The sequence below is a fragment of the Meleagris gallopavo genome, chromosome 9 (assembly GCF_905368555.1).
Source record: "Meleagris gallopavo chromosome 9, MGAL_WU_HG_1.1, whole genome shotgun sequence".
Lineage (NCBI taxonomy): Eukaryota > Metazoa > Chordata > Aves > Galliformes > Phasianidae > Meleagris > Meleagris gallopavo.
The window spans coordinates 8,244,508-8,267,050 of NC_139412.1; the positions used below are offsets into that span (position 1 = coordinate 8,244,508).

Genomic DNA, 22,543 nt, shown 5'->3' on the forward strand with positions numbered 1-22,543 from the left:
TGAACTGTTTCATCCGGTGCTGCTACTGAATGAAAGAAAGGCACTCTGGAGACTAATGATGGTAATGCTGTATCTCATCTATGTTATAGCTATATTAGTTATTAACTACAAATGCAAATGCTTAGGCCAATACTAAAAAGAACTGAGCCAGAACTAAAAGCTAGTATGTGCTTGGCATGACAATATTCCTTTGCTGGCTTTGCAAAAAAGAGATGTACTTGATTCTTACATTTTCCCCCCCTTGCCAGTTTAAAAATAGTGTTCACTGCTTATTCTTTAAACTGGCAACTAGCTGTCTTTGTGTTAACAAGCAAGGCATTCTTGGCATCACAGGGATAGAGACATGCCTCCCTTCATAGAAGGAAAGAGGTAAAGGCTGTTTGACGTAATTTGTAGGAACCCAAGCATCTCCCAGCATAATAGCTTCTCTGTCAGTGAATAAAAAGATACAATCCTGCAAACTTACTTCTTTTCTACATATACAGTTATAAAAATTAGTCTTACAGGAAGTAAGCAAACCACCCTGTCTCACACATCACTCCCCTAATGTATTCTAGAAACCATTTCAGCAATAAACTGCCAACAATGAACACTTGATATGAAATGGGACAGAGTAAATCTAATACAGAAAAGTACCATAAATTTTACAAAAGTTTTGGTTTATAAACCTTGTAATGTTCTACAAACAATTCAGAATGAATTGAATGCAGAGATATGAAATTAACAATGTTATAAATTCTGTAACTGGAAATGTTTTTACACTGAAAAGAATTGTTTCCGAGTACTCTGAGATGGCCACATTTTTCTGGCTGTCAGGTAAATATTATGAATGCGAGTTGTACGGCACATAGAAAATAGCACCTCTCAGCAATAATTACACAACCCATCTGTATTGTCTTTAGGGAATTTAAAATGATGTCATATACATCCTTTACAAATGCTTTAAGCATCCCAGAAAATCAGAAGAAGAGAACACAAAGCAATTTTTGAATGTGTTTTTCTACAGCATGTAGAGATCACATGTTAAAATAATGCTTTGTTCTGCTTATCGGTAGACCAAAAAAATCCAGATGTAAATTGTGTAATGAAATGCAAAATATTGCATTCACCAAAAATGTCCATTTTAACATTTTTTCCTTGGGTTCTCCAAATGCATTCAACAGACGTGCCACTTACTCCTAACTGGGACCTGCCTAATGGCAAAGAAAATAAGAGAAACGCAGCAATTCAGCAAGCATAAGGGAAAGAAGACAAAAGAAAAATGAACAGCAGGAAACTAATTTGCAGAAATACTCCTACTTGGGAGAAGCACGTCTTTTAGGTAGAGCCTGCAGGAAGTGAGAGAGAAGGACAAGATAGAGAAGGATGAGTGAGGCAAGAGCAAGAGGAACAAATAAAACACAAAAGATGTGGGGCAAAAGGAAAAAGCAGAGTAAAAGGGTAAAAGAGTTTCTTGAATCTCCTCTGTGATAAAATTTTGCCTCATTATTCCAATCTCAGTCATATTCTGTTACCTAACAAATAAGGGAAAAGCTTAAGGCCCCTAATTTGAATTCTGTTCCCACAACTTGAAGCCCACCCTGAACACAAGCTGTCCTACTGTTTTATTTCAGAGGATACTGTGGGAAATGGTCTTAGAGTGAACATATAAAAACCCACACAAACACAGCTCCAGAAATTTGACTCTTGCTAGCCCTCTTGTACTTTCCCAATTCCAAGAAAATGAAAGAGTTTTGCATTTGCTTTTTTCCAGACTGCATTCATATCTTCAGGCATACTTCTGGAAGTGAGGATCACGCCAGCAGGTCTCCAGAAAGAGGATACCTCATTGGATATGATCCATGCCAGGTCCTTGTTTTCCTACCAGCACATGTATGTCATCCCAGCTCTGCTGCATGCAACTAGCTACCTCCTAATTGCTTACCCACAGAAAGAGCTCATTGGGATCCCCATCACAGCCCACCCAGGAACCGCTCCAGAGATTTAGATTTGACCCTTGCCAACCTTCATTACAAGTTCACAACACCATGTGATACCACTCTGAGAATGAAATTTGTATTTCTCCTTTTCTGGAGTATGCCTCAAATCCCACACAAGCAAGAACAGGCCAGCATGTCTCCAAGAAGTGACTTATTATTTCAGGACAAGCCAAACCCATCCTACATTTTCATTTCAGTCCACTGAGGACTAACAGGCTCTTTTCCAGGATTTCTTTCCCCTTGCCAGTCTGCTGTCAATCATTCTTTTAGACACCTCAAATCTACCTGAGTCTGGGGATTCCATTTAGCTCTTGATGAATGCAAGTCTATCTAGCATCTCCTCTTCCAAACCCCAACTTTCTGTTTGACATTATCAAAGTTTTTATGTTTCTTGGTTAAATAAACTCCCTCTGACGTAAAAAAGTATAAATAAAGAGAATAGGCTTGATGACACTACCATAACACTCATGCCTTGACGACATTCTCAGCCTGAGGTCTCATTCCACCATGGGCAGACAGTTGTGTGACCTTATTACGAGGTTCCAAAGTGATGCCAATAAATGGAAGGTCTACTCTCATTGTTGTAACAGCTCTATGTATTTGCTATCCATGTATGTGCTGTCAGTCTCAATTCCTTTGGACCCATTTTAAATGCTGTTAAGACATAGGTCTGTCTTCAGATTTTTATTCAATTTGTGTTCTCAGAATAAACTGTGACATTTCCTTTAATATAAACTCTATGCTGTGAATGCATATTAATAGTCATATTCATTTATTGTATAATTGAGTTTATATAATTTAAATACAATACAGATACTACATTCATTATAGGTCTACTGTAAATTCTTCAAATTATGTAGTTATAGCTCTCTGAAGTTGAGCTATTTTATAAACTTCAGTGAAAATTTCTCTATTTTGTATAAAGGGCTAATCCAAACTTCACTTCTGAGGATGTAAAAATACAGTCATTGAGTAGATTCCTCTTAGGTGGAGGAGAAACATTATAGGATGACAGTAAACTACCACATTTATTCTTTACTTTTTTTTTTTCAGCCTACTCCATGAATCAAGCTTCTTTCTGCTAAGTTCCAGCTCAGACTGGTCCTTAACACCAGGCTGGCTGGCAAAGCATTTTATGGCTAGTGCAGAAACTCTTGGATTGCAGAGTTCATCCATCTCAAGAACAGCTCTAGAGAAAATGATCAAACAGGAGCGAAGACACAAGAGGAAGAAGAAAGAGGGTGGTAAAGTCATTGCGGCTGTCTTTTTTTTTCCTCCCTTCATACTACATCCTCATTCATGCAGATTCTTCAGAACTACTTCAGCCAAGTTTCAAATGGAGCAAGCACTTTCAGATGAGCAGTAAATCTCTGAAAGCCTGGATTTATAAGAGGATACCGTCAGAACCATACTTACAGCACTGCTAGCGGGTGCTGCCATAATCACATCAGATCACATTATAGATGGCTAAGAAGGTTTTGTGAGCCTGACCGTTGTGCCTGCCTAATTTACAGCATTCCTGTCAGGAGGAAATCAAGTTTCATAGTTATGACATTTCTTTCTGGAGCACTAAATGTTAACTTTGCTGATCACGCATATTTTGGTAGAACAGCTTATTTCTAAATGGCAAACGTGATATAAAAAGCATAATGACTTCATTCAAAACTTTTATAGAGAGAGCAGCTGATTCTCACACCTATAGAAAACAGACTAAGTGGTATTTTAGTCATCAGAGGGTAGAAATAGATACACACTCAATATATTCATTTTTCCCATTTTAGGTAATGTCATGGTGCCATAATTGCAGTCTATCTAAAACTAGTTATTTTTTGTACTTCTAATATGAACTTAAATAATGTTGTCATATAATAAAAGTATTATTATTGATAGATAACAACAGAAGCAACTGTTTTACAAATTTCATTTCATATAAGGACTTCATCTTAACTGATAGTCATTTAGAGCTAGATGACTGTACGTAGTGGAAAGAAAGGACAAAGGCAGCCTCACACTGTCTGTAATAAAATTCACATACAATCCCAGCACTTGGAACAAATGAGAGAAAGGTGCAGCATCACTTGACAGGTGAGAGTTACACCACAATGAATGCACGCACTACCTCTATCACACTGGCTACTGGTGTATTTTCCTCTACATCGTGTAGAAGAAATAATTCCCACTAGAGTGCTGGTGAGACCTGCTGTTGCTGTGGACATATTGCATATCCCCTGGTGCAGATGTTGGGGAAAAATTGCTGTAAATGAGTAACTAGCATCAGCTAGGGCCTGCTAAAGAGTCCCCCTAAAATCTAACCATTTGCAGAACCTGTAGTGTATGTTATGAAGTACCAGCATGCATTGCTTACAAACAAAATTCTAATCTTCATTTTGACATACTTTTAAACTGACATACATTTAAATCACAGACAAAGCTTATGCAGTCTACTTGCTGCTACCAATATTTTACAGTTGTAGTTAAGTTACAGTTACTTCAAGAGGTCTCCTGAACAGTTAAAGGTTACTAACTGAAACAAACAGAATCTCAATTAACTTCCAACAATTTCTAACAATTTAATGACTCGCATTAACTAAAACGTAGTTGAACATCAGAGATGTTTCCCATCTAGTCAACAACTGTGGAGATACCCTGATAAGGAGAAGTTTTTATAGTTCTAATGCAGATTAGCTCTATTCTAACAATTGTATTAGGATCTGTAATTACATTACATATTTGTAGATAAAGCAGCACATCCTATTTAACTTCTTGCTTGTACTTTCCTCAAACAGAAGCACAACCAGGTGTACTGTATGTAATATAAGCTCACTGCCTTTAGATTTTCTTAAAAGGTCACTGTAAATGTTTTTGTTAGCCACAAAAATCTAGTTTCATAGATGACTCTTACCTTTATAACAGAGGCTCCTGCCCTGGAAAGAGGACTGTGCATTTGGGCTGCTGCAGCCATGTTAGCTATTGTATTGAGGTGGTTCATCTGATTCATTGCCATTGCAACCGAAGCGGGAGGTAGGCTGACAGGTAGCAGAGGGTGGGGCATCATCATAAATGGCAGGTCTATCCCTAAAAGAGAGCATGTGCAAGTTATGTGTATCAATCCCCCATTTTATATCCCTTAATTTTTTAAGTCTATATTTTACTGGAATATTGGCTAGCTGGACTCAATTCTACTGTGTGTTAATAAGTTTTGAGGTTATGCAGGGAATAATTCTGTATTCTAGAAAAGACTGTACAGTTTGTACTGGGCCAAGAAGCGCACAGATGTAAAAGCAATGCAATATTTGCAAAATTAATATACACTAGCACACAAGTTAGAGATATTTTTTTTATTGACATCTACAAAGGGAAAAAACATAAATATGCACATATCTGCATGTTTTCCCAATGCAAGTGGGAAATCATTAATCATTAACGATTCTAAGAAGTCTTCTAACTTAATTTACCTATGCAGCAATCTGAGACTAGACTTCTGTATTAGGACTACTCCCTGACTAAAGAAAGCTGTAGAATGGACTACAGGACCACTGTACTACCATATAGGACTGTGAATACGACTATGGGATGAGAGCAAATCATGACGAACTACAGAGTCTTAAAATTCACTATATTTTATTTATAAGATGATCCATGCCAATATTAATGATGACACGTAATAAGCCATGCGCACATACATCTCCCTTCACTTTAACCATACTGACAATCCCTTTCACTGCTTACATTCATAAGCCTTGGTTCCCTTGCATATCTCTTTTAACAGCCCAATAATCTCTCCTCATACTCCATAGAGCTCCAAAACTCCCAGACACCATCTGGTCACATTGAGTTGTATGTCTACTTAAAGTCCAATTGACATGCAAACTAAATGCAAACTACAAACAGAATTTAACAGCATATCACCAGTTTTAAGACACAATCCGTCAAACATTTCGGAGGACTAGGAAGAAAATATAGCTTGCAAATCATTGGACATAATGTCTGACATTCAATAAACTCTTTAACAACCTACAGACATTTCCCTACTACAATATCTATTGGAAAATAACCTGAAAGTTTTCTTAACATTAAAGAACATTGTCCCTCGTGCAAACATGTATGGATACTCAATCATGCAAGAATATAAACGAAAGCAAAAACCACAGTGTATGTTAGTCCCATAACTTGGTGATTCTTAACTACTGACACTTAACCAAATACCTGAAATGCTCAGGCTCTGACCTTACCATGAACAAAGCAACATTTATTTTAGGAGCCATTTAGATTTAGTCTTGATTTCTTCAAGTTTGTGGTGCTACTTGGGTAGCAAGAAAGTATCTGCTCCAAAAATTTCCGAAAGAGTCAGAAATGTCACTCATCCATTAAAACAAACAACAAAAGTCAACTTTCAAAACTGAGGATGAAGAAATGAAACAGATAATAAGGGTTCACAGATAGTGAAATTTTAATTCTTCATCCATCGTCATTTTTTACAATTGATTTTACTCTGCACTGTCTTTTTAAATATTATATTCTGTTGTTTTCTGAACTGCTTTCTTGGAATAATTTCACAGTCCCTCCCCTTTGGGTCTAACAGAAGAGGTGATCTTTGGCTTCTCTCCTTCCCCCTTCCTAAAGGAAGGGAAGGAGAGAGGATTAAAGTGAATTGTAAATTCCAAAACCAAACCTCAACTGTGTCATTCTATTCCAGTTCCTTTGAATAGCCAGATTTAAGTGATGACTTCGCATAAACCTGGTAGTTACAAGGAAAGACAAAGAAGAAGAACTTGCTTCTACACGCTTTTCACTAGTCTTTCCTCTCATATATTTACTTGGTGGCCAACATTTTCAGTTGGAAGAGAACTCACTAACATTTTAAGCAACTATACTTGTTTTTAGGCCACGGCAATGTTGACTGGAACTAACAGCCCCTACCCAACAACAGGTGGCCATTTAAAGATAGCAGCTGTATCTCAGTTGGATAAAAACTGCCTCCAAGCAGTGACTCTATATAACTTATTCTTTTCTCCCCACGAGGGTCCAGTACATACTGTTGGTAAGCAGGTGGTTCTGCTGAAGAGGACTGAGTGGGTGTGCACTTCCAAGGCTCGACTGTCCTGACAGGGTGGGATGACCAATGCTGTGCTGTGATCCTGTTGTAATGGGAGACTGAAGCTTGTCTTTATCCCAAGAAGATTCACTCCCACCTGCAAAACAGGGTATAAAGGGACCACAAATGGAATATACTCTCTTAAAAAAAGCAGTCTGCTTTGTTAGTGACAAACTAATACTCTTTACCACGCCTATGTGCTTAGCACAAACACAGCACTTGAAAAAAAAACTAAAGATTGAGAAATATGCATTAGGCAAAAAATATGATCAAGAAACTTCAGCATCTTCTACTTTCACACCAGCAGCGTCTGAAAGAGAAAAAGCTAAATGTTTAAGGAAAAAATTATCAAAGTAAGCATCAGACCCTGGATCACAATCTCCTGTCAGAGAGAATCAGGCCCACTAGGGACTAATAGGTGTCTGTCAGTGTTAATACTAACAGAGAGCAGCTCCACTATTCACTCCTTCAGTGGTTACAGCCCTCCCAACTTTTAGCTCAATGACCTGAACAGGTTACAGCAATTTATCCCCCTACCATGTTATCTGTGAGCTTTAGTAGCTTTTCCTCCTCCGCTGGGCTCGATCCTGGTGATGTTCAAAGTGAAGCTCTTGACTTTGCTAGGTTAGCCAAGTCAGACATTAGGTAGGGCTTGGAAACTCAGTATTCAAGATATCGAGTTCAGATACTTATAACGCACAGCAATTATGATCAGAACAACAACAACAAAAATATAGCAAACTGAGCACTCATCTATTTGGCCAGGAATATCTGTTTGGTCTTCTGAAGATGCTGTGTTTTGCAGCAATTTTACAGACAGTGGTTTTCTTTAGTATTACATTTATACACGTGAATAACAACAAGCTCCTTTTAAAGAGCAGTTAAGTAGACCATGAGAGTGAATTCTGAAACACACACCTGGTCCACAAGGCAAACCACCTTAAAAGTCAGGCTGAACAGTTTTAGAGTAAAAAGCTATTCCAGATACACTCCTTTCTTAGGTATATCCCATGTTTTCAATTAGATTGATTGTTATGAAAATATATAATTACAGTATTGATTTTATTTTGATTTTATGAACAAGAATTTTGATTAGAATAAGCAACAGATTACTGTGATTAAAGGAAACTGTGGTAGAAAGCAAAAGGCACTTAAATTGAAAATGAAAGTAACAGAAAATTTCTATATTTTTATGACAACACTCAGATAATAAACATGATTAATACTGCTAAATGCAAAAGTTTAAAAGATCAATGATTGAGAAAAAAGGTAATCACTCTATCATTTTAGCACTATGTCCATGTATGAATTACCCTCCTATAAAAAGATTTGTAATTTGCAAAATGATGAGTCATAACTGACAAAGAAAGACACTGTGAATAATGGCACGTGATATAATATAACATGGCACAGTGTGGTAATTAGAAGAACCACTGCAGTTAAGGCTCTTTCAGCATTCTCATTATTTAATATCGAGTACAGATGCACTTTTAAATAACATTTAACTAATATTTAGTGTAGAAGTTGTTCACTACAACCATGGTCAAACAGAGGTACTACTTAGTGAAGTATTTATCAACTCAAACCTGTAATTTGAAAAAGGTTGTCGTTTTTTGTGTGTGTGTGTTTGATTTTAGGAAATAAATTTTATTTTTCTCTATATGCTTTCTCAGAATTAAATACACTTCTTTCTCAAAAAGAAACAAACAAACAAAACCAAAAACCACCAGAAACAACAGACATGAAAAGTTCCATGGCATGAATCTTCTGCTTATAAACTGATCCTGTAAATGTAACTTCCCATATCAAAGCAATGGCCATGAGAACTGCATATAAGACAGTTTACCAGAGACTTTTGAATGAAGAGTCAAGATTGTACTCTTCACCTAAAAGCTTCCAATCACAATGTTTTCTTCCAATACTTCCAATCACAAGCATAGATGCTCTACATTCTTGGCTCATTTATTTACTCATTCCTGGGAACAACGAAGTCCCGTGCATCTACCCACACTTCCGTGGACCTGACACTGCAGTGCCAGAGCCCGACTGGATTTCTGGGTTAAGCTGAATGTACTGTAGGAAAGAACAATTATTCCTATACGGGGAAAAGTGACTTGCTTAAGGAAGTACAGGAAATCTGCCAGGAAACAGAAGACCAAATTTAAGTTCTGTCATACAGTCCAAATCATCATATCGTATCTCCTTACAAATGTGGACAACAATGTCATGTTTTTTTTCCTGGAAACTCCACTTTTAAGCCTGCTCTTGTATTCAGTGCCAGCACCAGAAGAATAAATTGCAGTAGACTTATATCTACAGATCATTCCTGTGTTCTTATGTTCTCCATCACTCTTCCTTATAGAAAGAAAGAACAGTATTGCTGAGAGTATGATATATAATAAAAGTGTAATATAATAATCTTAAGTGTATCCTATAGTCTTCCATACACCACATAGGTAACTGCTTCATCTCTTAATTTGCCTTGCATATACTATGCAGTAGCAAATCCCTTAAACTGAAAGAAGTATAATTACTTCTTAAACACTGGCACATTTTATAAGGGCAGTAAGATTAATTATCTCCAACTTACAAGTGGGAAAGCTGAGCTTTCCCAGTTCTGTGGAGCAGCTTCTTCCAGGTTCCTGGTAGACAAACGGTGAAACTGAAAAAGAAGTCAGGTCTCATGGGTCCTACTCTTGCTCCCTTCACTTTCAACTCATTCTACCTACAGTGACTTTGCAAAGCTAAAGATAACAGCTTCAAAAGAAAACTTGCAACCTTCCCTGCAGTACCTACTCCCATATAGTAAGAAAAAATTACATAGAAATTAATTGGAATAGGAAAAGTATATGAAGAAGAAAGCAAACATACAACACAACTACGAAAAACAGAAACTGAAAGCAGCAATTTCATTTATTTTACATCTTGTGTATAAGGGGAAAAAGATTCTATTTATTTTAAATGAGAAAAGTTACTAATATTTTTAAATTTCTAATTTAATATTCTGATTTGTGTCATAAGAGCATTAACAGAGCCCTCAGAAGTCTGCTCATTTGTCAAAATGCCAATACATCATTTCTACACTTTACAAAAAGCTTTATGTTTAACACTATTACCCACTACCCATATGACCTTCTCTCCAACAGATAAAACTAAAGGACAAAAAGGTAATTTTTCCTTATCTTGTTTGCATTCTAGTCGATCTTGTCCCAGAGAAGATTGTATTCAGCATTAAAAAAGGGCAAGAGAGACAAGAACCTCCATCTTCCAGGGCTCCTGACACTTATCAGAAGCAAGCACAGAGCCTGCAGTTTCTTTAAACACAGACACACCAAACTGTAAAGGAGGCAAAGGTCCAGCCATCCCAAAACATTATAGAATGCACTGACTTGCAAGCAGAAGAAGCTAAAGAAGATCTCATCTGCTTCAACCAACCCAGTTCAGGTCATGCAGAAAATCTGGTGCACAGTTCTTATTATGCTTTTCAGATGTACAGATAAATGCACAATAAGGAAGGTGAAAAAAGGTCTAGTAGTCTGCACTGCACACAGTCATCTACACAGTCATTTACAAAGAAATGTAGTGCACGTTTTGGAGGACACAGATAATGACAGAAACTACATGAATTTGGTTAAGAGAAGGAGTTACTAATTGAAGTCTTCACTAGTCTTAAATAAACTCTCTCAAATAACTTATCAGTGCATGAATTACAATTATGTTCAACAAAGCAAACGCAAAACTAATGCAACAAATCCCAGTCCATTCACTCAAAAATTACAACATGGTATGAGGCAAGCATTCCCTTAACACCATTTTAAAGCCCAGTGGACAAATTCTGAACATCTCTGCTCCTGAATCCCTATGAACATGGAATTCAGATGAGTTTATTTACATGGGGATTCAAATCACAAGTAACACAAATACAGGAAACCAGCCCAAGCCATACATACATATTTGTACTGCTGGTCTTGTACTCGCAGATCTACCATGCAGTTATGGTTATGTGCAATCACATACAGGTTTGTGAACAAAGAGCCTCTGTTCCAGTTTCATTTTGTTTAGCTGAAAGAAACGCAGGTGATAAGCTCAGCTTGGTTTCCTGAAAATGCTGCTTCCTGCCCGTCTTTGACTTCAGCAGTTCTATAATGTAACTATTCAAGCTTCGTGTTTTCTAGCAACCCACCTCTCTACTTCAGAATAAAAAACACTTCTTTTTTTGGTGAAGATCTATTTGGGAAGATTAAATTAGCGTCTTAGTTTTAGGTACTGAAAGATCTCCAGAAAGCAATCGAAGTTCAACTTGGTGACAGTTTCCTTTCATTTGGTTTCAAATTCATTTTATCAGCCTTAAAACTGCACGTTCTACCTAAATGAAATCCACTGTCAGAGGTACCTTTGAATTGAACAATCACACTTCAATCTATGTCTGTCATTTTATTTTTTGTTGTGATATATTTCTGAAAAATTGAACCCAAATTGTTAAAAACAATATCATTTTCACTGTCCAATTCTATTCTAAATCTATTTTTAAGCACATTTTTCATGCTACTGGGCATAGTAAGCATAAGATCAGCCATGAAGAGCAAATATTCAGAGCATTGTTATTTCAGCACTGATAGTATCAAAGTATTTAACACCAATGGTATTATAAATGTCCAGCATTCATACGTCCTCTGAATTCTTCTGGCTTATCTAGAGACCCAATACCCTTAAGCCATTGTGGGCCTGTTTGCCAGTATTTGTACCTCCAGTGTTTTCAGCTGTCCCACACAATTTGACTTTACCCACACTCTAATCTTGCCTTGATACAGGAAAAGACACTCATTACAAAGAACATTCTCCACTGAAAGTGCTTCAGTCTGCAACTTTTTGTCAACTTTTTCCATGTTATGAGCATTTGAGTGTCTAAGAGGAAGATTACGTATCAGACTAGTTTTTCAACTCTGTACGATAGAATGACAGCTCTCTAAGGCAACAAGAGCTTCAGTGTCTGTAACAGTATATAATAATCTCCATGATGGAAAGTACAGCTGATAGTTCCCTTAGTTTCAACACAGACATACAGTTATTATTTGCCAACAGGAGAAGACCAGATGCCAGTATGAGAAGTGTCATTTTTAGAATCTATCCAGCTACGAATCCAGTTTCCCAACAGTAAGAAATTTATGGTATCAAAATAGAATGTATTCCTTGCCTGAAAATAACCTTTTGCATAAACATGACCAAAACTAGAAATCCACATGTCAGTTGTTGGCTACATTCACTGACCAATAAATGATTTGGTACTATGAATCAAGAGATGTTCCATAGAGCTTCATCTATCTAAAATGTCTGCCAATTTGACTTATTAAATAGAAGGAAACTCAGGCTTCACCTCTTGCAGATTTTATATATGTATATTTTTATGTATATATTAAATATACATTTTTATATCTATTTTAAGCACTAAGACACACATTGGCCTGATAAAATTAATTTGAACCAGAAGTAGACTGAAATTTTACCTTTTTGGAGGAATAAGAACTTTCAGAATTCAGATCATTGAACACAGAGTGAGGATAGGAAGGGTCCATCTACATTATATTCCTGGTACTGTCATTTTACCATCAGGAAAATATAATACTGTTTTGGATGCAGGTTATGACTCATTTAGCCCTACAGTCTGTCCCTCACAGTGGCAACAGATGATATGTCTCATGAAGACTAAATAAGACTGGCCACGACCTAAGACCCCTTACCCACAAATAAATTTTCTCATTTTCAAATGGGAATGAGATTTATTTGTTTAGATCAAGATCAAATGTTGGCTAAACCAGCTCCTAAACGCATTCCATCCATCTGAAAATCTGAAAGATCTGCAGTGCATTTTAAGCCTAACTATACTGATTTGTCTCGCTGTGTGTACTGGCTGTATCAGCTTCTGGATTGTGCCCGAGGAGAAAGCCACAAAAGTGTGTAGGGTAAGATATTAAAACTCAAGAAATCCAGTGATGGCTTTACTGGGCTACTTCCAAAAACTTATCAAGTGGTTCAGCAGATGTAATTACTGCTTAGCCCTGCCAAAGCTTTGAAATGTGCCCATTAATTCAGCAATTCCCAATCTGTCCATCAGTCAGTCATACTTAAAAAATATGTCTGTCACAACATAGGTGAAGTAATGTGTTGATAATTATACAATAAGAAGTCATATGAAATTTGAATATAGCTTCTGAACTTTTTGAATCGTCTAAATGACATCAAAATCTAAGTTTATTTCAAAGCAAACAGGATAGTAAAGATAACTTAAAATGTCAGAATACTTAATCGCAATTGATCTAAAAAGAATAATCCAGTTAACCCCAGAAAGATGCTTTCTCAGAAGATAAATGCAGGGGTATATTTATCTATTGCTGATGGCTACTAACATTAGTCAGTGAGTGTAAAGGAACTACTCACAAGGAACTTTTTTCAATAAAACAGTCTTTTTTTTTGTATAGAATAGCTAGCAATCAGTCTTTTCCTCAAAGAACAAATACTAAAAACTGGAAACAGTGGTGCAAAACAAATAAAGAGATGAAGAAAAATGAAAATCCTATATGATGTAATGGAGTACATTGATATAAACAGAAGAACAAGGCTCAAGCTGGCAGCAACTTCATTTAAATATGAAATATTAAATACATCTCAATGGGTCTGCTGATTCAAGTTATACCACCAAAGTACCCCCATCAAAGTAAGATTCGAAAGCTGAAGGATCATAGAAGGCTGGATACAAACCACCACAATCAATTCCAGAAGCAATTCTCCAAGTTAGCTACCTGTATCATTCGCTTCAGTTCTTTTCTTGATTTGGTCATGCATAAATCTAAATCAAAACAATTAACTTCTTGCCCATGAAGGGATGTGAAAAAAAATCCAATAATTAATAAATTATGTCTCTGTTTCTTTGTTGCCTGATATTTAATTGCATGATAATACAATGCAGGGAAAACAACCAACAAAGGAAACAAACAGAGCAAATAGTAAGCTTGTGATCTTTACAGCAGTAGTTAGGCACTTATGGTTTCCTAAACGGAAATTACTCATGGTATTTCAGAAGGGAGGAACAATATAAATAAAGGAATAACAGCCACCAGGATGACTTCATATGAACACGGTAAAAGCTGTAGCCCATTTCATCCTACTATTTGTCTCTAGCAAGGGCCAAGAGCAATACTTACTGAACAAAAAAACAAAATATTTTCAACAACTTGTGGATTATGAACTTAGATTTCTCTTCCATTCGATTAAACTGTTGTCCATTTTCCACATCAACAATATCCTGCAGCAGCAAGGAGTTCTACCACTTGACCAGACATGCTATGGAAACCCACCTCATGCTACTGGTGTGAGGGAAGAACCTCACAGCTGCTGCCTTCCTCTGATGTCTTCTAGTTCTTTTAGTGTAAGAAATAACAAATATTTCAGCTTCTCCGATGCACTGTACTGTACTGTTCTTGGAATTAGAGAACTTAAAGTTAAAATCTAAACTTTTTGGAACTGAATCAATGTCAAAAGCATATGCAGGCTCTTCCCTAAGATGTATTAAGTGACATCTATTCTGTCACTCAAGGACTTTTAGCATGAGCATCACAAGCTTGAGCTGGCGGTCAGATAATATACATTCATATTTTTTTTTTTATTGCGAAGTTGGGTAAGGGAGACCCCTGACAGTTTACTGAAAATACTTTTTCCAAAAGAAGGCTGCATGCATCATTATTTCAACAGAAATGATGGCAGCAAACTCAAGAGAGGACAAGCTTTTACTATGATATATCCCGAATGTATCTTGAAATGTAACAGGATTAAGGTTCATTATTGCACAGCTGATCCTTGCACATTTTGAATGATAACTGCTTATGTTTTCAGTGGTACGGCCTCATATATATTTCCAAAGAAAGATTACAATAGTGTATTAGGACACACTCACTCTTCTGGTTTAGAGTCCAAAAAAAAAAAAAAAAAAAAAAAAAAGACTACTGCTCCTTACTGAAGGACCAAAGTCAGTCTTCAGAAACACATTCATTTCACATAGATAGAAATAAGGTCAAAATTTGATCTGTCATGTTATTATTACTGTTGATGATGCATAAGCCAGAAATAAAACAGCTTAACTTTTAGATCTTGAACGGAGTTTGTAAGGCCAGCTGCCAAAATGAATAAAACATCCAGTTGTTGTAAATCAACAACTGCAGCCAGCAAGCAAGGAACTAGGACCCATATTCCAGATGACAACTGCTGACACCTTCAGTCTCACAAACTACACATTTGGGTGGCTTTATTTTTTGATTACTTAATATTTTCCCATATTTGACTTACTGAAATAACCACTGAGTTAAATGCAGTGTGTATCTGTAACGTGACTGTAAGCACCCAGTGAGTTTGGTTTGATTTCAAGTGGCTTTGAGAATGCCTTGACCTCCACAGCAGACAGGCAGCACTACAGCACAAAATTAAATCAACTGAAGTTTCAACGATTTATGAACAGCTCAAGTTGCAGATCGAAATGTTCTGTGTTAATTTTTAGTGACAAAAATGAACTATGTATTTATAGTCTTTTCAAGAATTCCTAACACTAGAGGAACTCCGTGTAACATAAAGTATGGCTTGAAAAAATTAAATGCAGCCTGTGGCACTTCATATTTTGACATTTGGACAATCTTCCTAACCCCTGCCAACTCAAAGCAACTTGACAGAACTCACTGACATTGGATATTTTACTAGAGAATGAGAGGCAGCAAAATGCATGCCCAGCATCATGAAGCCAAATGACTACAGAAGCTTTCCAATGCCGTAAGTCTGTTTTCACAAAGAATTGGGAAGTGCTGACACATGCTTTTGCATGGCCTCAACAGTTGCATCAATATGGGGAATACTGGAAAGGTATACACTAATGCTGATGATGCATGATTTCCTTACTATCTGGCATTTGATTCCTTGCAGAAACTAATTACAGACTTCCAAAAAATTCAGAGTGCTGCCAAAACTTGGAGAGCCTGTGAGTAAACCTAATTCACATGAAAGGTCAGTAGTGAAATCTATGGTGTTTCATTTAATTAACAACAAGCAAAAAAAGCCTTAAACTTCATTACTTCATTAAAAGCCAACTTTCTTTAAAACTCACTTTCATTTTTGCTCATATTAATAACCGAATATATACCTTTCACATCACATGGATATCTTCCATGTTTAGTCAGTGTTTGATTTCCAGAATGTATTTCTCCCTCATCAAGCCTAGCCATCAGGTGCTCTCAGCCAATCTCTAGTGCAGTACTCCTCAAAGAGAGGTGACAGCTTTGCATTGGTTTCTCTAAGGAGCAGGATCAAAGCCCTAGAACTGACCAACAGTGCCAAATAAATTGTTCAAGAAAAAGCATCCTAAATTCATTACTGAATAAGAGATAGTCTAGGCCTTCAAATGGGTATTTATCTAAGGTACAAAGCTACTAACAATCATCAGAGCAAACGTTATTCAAATGTTGATATTAATTCTAGATAAAAGGAAAATATTTCTCAAGAAGAAACAGTGAGAGGTTTTAGCAACAATATGTAATAACAGAATGCCAAGCTGAACTTAAATAAGCTCGAGGTTTTGGACAAGATTCATTTCTGCTTATGATAGAAGTATGCACCACCTTGATTATCGTTTAAAAAAATATTGACAGCTTGCCTTCTCATACCAATGCCTAGTAACAAATTCCAAATGTTTTGTCACATTTCTTGTGAGCAATGCCATCTGCCAGAGGTGGCATTTCATGGCTGTTTACCCTGACTCCCTCCAAGAATTCATCTGCCACTATCTAATGCTGCCTGAATAAAGGGGATTAAGACTCTGATGCAACAGAGACTATTGATAATTTGGTATAATTGGGAAGAAATGAAGATAAATGAGGTTGAGGATGGAGAGGCAATTAGTTGAGCTGCCTGTACAGCTGTGTTCTCGGCCTAGCTCCCCTGGCCTTTTCTTTGGTGAGGTATGTGCAAATTAAACATAATGACAAATACACTCTTCCCGGAGGTCCTTAGTTTGGGAAGCTTGAAGATATGATTTTCAGTTCTGAGATTCCAGGCAGCTTTCAGTTAAGAAGTCATACTCACTGTCGAGATTTTTAAAGAAGAAGGCAGTTTCTAACAGCACACCTCCAGCATAGCTCCTGCTTCAAAGCGCTGCTCTTCGTCTGGGAGCAGCACAGTGTGACAGCAACATCCACCAAGAGGGTGAATGCTTCTGACTTCAGTGTCACAGCGAGCTGTGATCACTACAGCTTGAAACATCTTTGAGTCTGAAATTTGGCATCTTGTTTGGTACGTACACTCTATCCATTTAATTGGTCAAACAATATCTCCAGAGCACGATTCCCCTGAAATTTGGATTGCTTAGAGCCCAGCTCCAAATTCCTCTAGTGAAAATTTGACAACACACAGATTACAGATAATCAGAAAGTGATAGATTTTTAGCCATTAATTCAATACGAAAATAAATAAATAAATAAATCCAGGTATGAGCCTTACTTCCACACTATATTATTCAGGTAAGACCGAGAAATCAAGCCCAGGTACATTGAAAAGTGTGAACATGGCCAAATTACCAACCTCCAATTCAGAAGGCACAAATCTGGGTAGTCTAGTTTCTGCAGTTAGCAGTTCTTTCAAATATACTGATATCCATTCACATATAGCCTCCTAAAACTATGCACTTTTTATAGTTAAACATAAGCAAACAGAGTTTAATATAAACAAACAAGAATTGTCACAAAAGAATCTAACATAATTCTTCACAAAAACCAAACAAAATCATGTAAGGTTGCAAGATCTTTTTTAGAAAGAAAACCAATATTTACAGAAGCAGTTCTGGCTTTCTGACATGTTTTCCCAACTACAAACCACAAATGAATTTTCTGCTTTCATACATGGGTGCTTCTAACTGAACGAGATCTTAGATGAAAGACTCTTCACATAATTTTCACTTTTTCCTACATCCATGTAGCTTCAACTCTTAAAAAAAAATAGATTCTAGAGAGAGTTGAAAACTGGCCTTCACACAAAGGCACAGCCGAGATCCTACGCACTGAAGAAACTTCACTGAATTTTGGAAGAAAAATGTGAAATATTTTAAAAGTACAAAAATTTAATTGATTTATTTTGAAACAGGAATTTTATTTTGAATAGCACATTTGTACTGTACAGTTCTTTGGCATATTCTCAAAGCTGAAAGCAGTTGAATTCATCCCTTATAAAACTCACAGAATTTTTGCAAAGTACAATGTCTCCTCTGAGACATTTTCTGCACCTGCAAAACCTTTCTCTGTCTCAGCACTGAACTCCTTCCTACTACCTAAAGGTTGATCAAAATTCCAGTTTATCCTTATCTAAAGTACTTTTTCATTTTGGATTAGGTTTCTACAAAAGACTAAAAATAGCTTACTTCTTATGAGGCAAACATGTCAGCAGAAAAGAAGAACATAAGTATTTTTTAATTAAGTTAAATCTACATTTAGTCTTACAGAAGCTGAAAATTTGGCTGAGGTAACTGTTTCTTTTTATAACCAAAGTTTTTAAACATATACTGCAGATTAGCGATTCTTTTTATTTCTCTTCAATATTCCAATTCCATAATTACACTTTTAGTCCTCTAGTGAAACCGTCCTCTCATTAACATTGCAAATGATCAAAATTATTTGCTGCTCATCTTCTGGCCTGACACTTAATCAAAGTATTCTAAGTTACTCTTTAATCTTGCGACTGACCGTGTGCAGTGCACACGTGATGTCAGTAACACTGAGCACAGCCTTGGCTTTCCACTGGCAGCAAATGCCCATGTCCTGGGCAGAGGGATGGCAGCAGTTCTGCTGCCTTCTCCCACCTGCAGCACAGCTGTGCACACTTACCGACACTGTTGGCAGCCTCCATCTCCTGGGATCACACAGGGTTGAGTGCTCTCAAACAAAGCAGAAATATGTGTCTCTGTGGGTGCTCCTGACGTGTGTCAGCACTGCTGCAGTCAGTAATGCCCTATCCAACGCTTTATTTTGCACTTGAGACAATTGATAAAAGACTTGCCTGATTTCTTTGCATCCCGGTGTGACCCTCATCCTTCACCCACAGCAATGGCAGATTTACCATCCACAGGAGGGAAAAGACCAGGGAGAATTTCAGGAAGGGCAGATACTACAACACAGCGGGGAAACAAATCTGGAAAGCGATACACTTAAGTATAAGCAAAGAGAGAACAAGCATCAAAACTCTCCTGACTTCAGTGGGTTATGGGACACCGAGAGCACGGCAATTTCAGTAACGCTACCAGCACTTTCAAGGAAGCAGTTTCTGAGGAAGCTAGGAAACAAAGGAAAGGCAGGGGGTAAAACAGAAATAAACAGATAAAAAGATGCCATGAATAGGACAAACTGCTGAAAAGGAAATAATCTATTTTCTGTATTCATCATACTGTTTTCCCACTTCAGTGTTAAAACACTCATGTAAGTCTTCCCTCATCAGAAATGGGTGCTAATTCTCTTTAAATCAAAATCCTGTCCCAATGACATGTGAAAGGCACATTGCTACTGCAAGAAATTTACTGAAGCCCTTTCTGAGAAATTACTTGGTGGTTTTATCGAATGCCTTCGCTGTTTTTTGGATGCCTGTTGTTATAGCTGTATTATGAGGCTAACCACAAATTCTGCTCCACACTTCTCAGTTTTAAACCTCAGACACATCCAATTTACATATTAAAAACAAAGGAAAAAACTCAGCTCTTTGGACTGCTAAAGCTGTTTATTTATTTGTATCCTACTTTTAAGTGATCACCAATTTTTCCATTTCACACTGCAGCAGTATTATATAACATTTCTAAAGTTAAAACAACAGCATTATGATAAAGATAGCTGTGATTTCTCAAAAGTAAAACTGTAAGGCCATCCTCTTTATCTAGTCCGTGTTCCCACCACATACCCTTGTATGCTGCTACCAACACACTTAACGTATCAGATTTAGTCACTGAATTCAGAACACACTCAACTGCAAACTTACCAAGGAGAGGAAATATTTGCATATGCAAAAATAATATAGTGACTGCCAGTAGCCCTTAAAAAATCATTAATCTTGATGCCCAGAAGTTCCTTTTTTGCTGATTCAAACCAAGGGAAACGATTTTCTTGAAAAGCAAAGGAATTGACTTCAATGAACATTCCAGGACAAATGTGCAAAAAGTGGATTAGGGAAGAATGCAATTTCAAATGGAATGTTCAACTGGTAATTATTTAAGTAATGCCAATAGTATTTAAAACAGTTTTATATCAACCGCACCATTAAGACAGAGGGGAAATAAATGCCTGAAATCTACACTCAAAATAGATAAACAAACAGCAAGGAAAAAAAAAAAAAAGGTTTAACAAATGATGATAAAAAGGAATGAGCTTACGGAAAATAAATGGCACTTGTAGATGATTAAATTTTGAAGGTGAGATATTGTATAACTGCATCAGCCATTTATTTCAGTGCCACAACTGCACATTATTATTTTTTTTTTAATCCAAACTGAAGATTCAGTACTATCCGATGACTGAGATTTTCCATTTATGTAGTAGAGGGGCAGGGTTTAGGCTATAATTATTCAAGGCAGTTTCAAAGAATGAAGAGTTGTTACTGAGTTGGACAGAAAACGAGTACCAGACACTAGCAATAGAACAGTGTATATTTTTCTGCTACAGTCAGAATCCTAGAGTTTAAATTCAGTGAGGCTCCTAAATACCTGATGCCTACACATTTCTTTCAAATGTCCTTCTGCGTAGTTAATATTTTTCTATTAAAGTTCAATCTCTAACACAGAAATGTTATTTAACACACAGCATCTATCCAAATATATTTGGTATTTATAAAAATGAAATAAAATCTTAGTCATGCTAGCTATTCCAGGATTTTCTAAAGGATTTTTCTCCTTGAATCCAGAATTTTACAAATACATGGAATAAACTCAGATTTAACTTCCAAAAAATACATTGTCAAATTTATTAATTAAAATAAAAAAAATTGCAGCAAATGAGGAGGAATATTTCTCAAGGATAAAATGCAAAAATCCCCCATTTTCATCAAATAGATCAGAAAACAGAGTCCATAGGAACAGTCTATCCTGCAGACATGTCTTCCAAATACCTTTCAAATTTCCATCTGAAATACGAGAAAATAAATCCCAGTATAATTCATTTTATCTGCCTTACAGGGATGGGGTAAAATGCTGGCAGTCACCCACTACATTGGTAACTGAATATACAACTCACATACAGATATGCTGGAAGTTTCACAACTCTCAAAGAATACCTTGCTTCCATCCTTACAGTAGTCCAAGCATCTCCTTAAAAAGAAGGAATCTCGTCTAATTTTTATATTGTAAAGATGCAGAACAGACACAACAAAACAAGTCCTTCAGTTTCCAAGGTTTTAAATATCAATGCATGCTTGATCTTAAAGGCAAGCTGAACATTTATGTCTTGTCTTGGTGATGAAGTTCATGAATATATAATGAGAGCAGAACAACTCTGCCACTGATTAAATGTCAAAAAAGGTTTTATTGTCAAATATACGGTAAATACAGAAGATATACAACAAAGACTATTAATTGTAGATAGCTCTGTACAGTTAAAAAAAATGCATAAGCTAAATAGGAAATGTTGATTTTCAGTATCAACTATCCATATTAATTTACCTGCAGAAAGCACCTTCAGTTGACCGTTATAGGTCATATACACCTATAAAATAGCCAAGTTCTGCTGGATGAAATGCTACACTTTTAACAACAGATGTTAGCATGGTAGAGTCCATACCATAAACATGCACAGCATTACTCATCTGTCTATCCAACATCTTCATTAAAATTTATGTAAACTTTTGTGCACACTTCGAAGAGATGAATGCACAGTAACAGCCATCCTCACAAACTCAGAGCATGATCTGACTGCCTACACTGATTTTCCAGACAAAAATAAAACAAAATCTGGAGGTTATCGCAGACAACAGGTGAGCATAGGTCAGCAGTAACTGGCTTCTGGGAAACATAAGGAAAGTAATGTCTTCTTCACACACATATACAAGCTGGCTATATATATAACTGGGAGAAATTCTCTGGCCTTACACAGTTCTCCTGCTGCCCTGAGCCCTGGCAGGCCCTGACCAAAGCTCTGCATCAGCTCTGGGATCTCACAGGATGTGAATCACCTGGAGAGAGGCCAAGGGACCATGTCAGAACTGACCAAGGAGCTATAAAATCATCAGGATGGGGCACATTCAAAAGAGCAGGTTTTTGTAATGTCAGGAGGGGATGACAGCAGAATCACTAATAGTCTTTAACAGACAGAAGGCACGTGCAGTTATAAATAAGGGAATAAACTGTTCTGAGTAACTGCCAGTGCACAGAACAAGACTGCAACAAGGAAGACACAGTATTTGGAAAAATGGACGT

The 22,543-nt window shown here is 36.8% G+C and overlaps 1 protein-coding gene across 5 annotated transcripts in view; it reads right to left on the bottom strand.

Moving 5' to 3' along the window:
• Positions 1-22,543, bottom strand: part of DACH2 (dachshund family transcription factor 2) — a 266,533-nt gene that overhangs the window by 57,743 nt on the left and 186,247 nt on the right. For all 5 annotated transcript variants that reach the window (XM_085230818.1, XM_085230817.1, XM_085230816.1 and 2 more), the window contains 2 exons: positions 7,016-7,171; positions 4,882-5,054 (listed from right to left, as the gene is read on the bottom strand). In XM_085230818.1, coding sequence (XP_085086944.1) covers positions 4,882-5,054; positions 7,016-7,171 — 329 coding nt within the window. The remainder of the gene's footprint in view (positions 1-4,881; positions 5,055-7,015; positions 7,172-22,543) is intronic.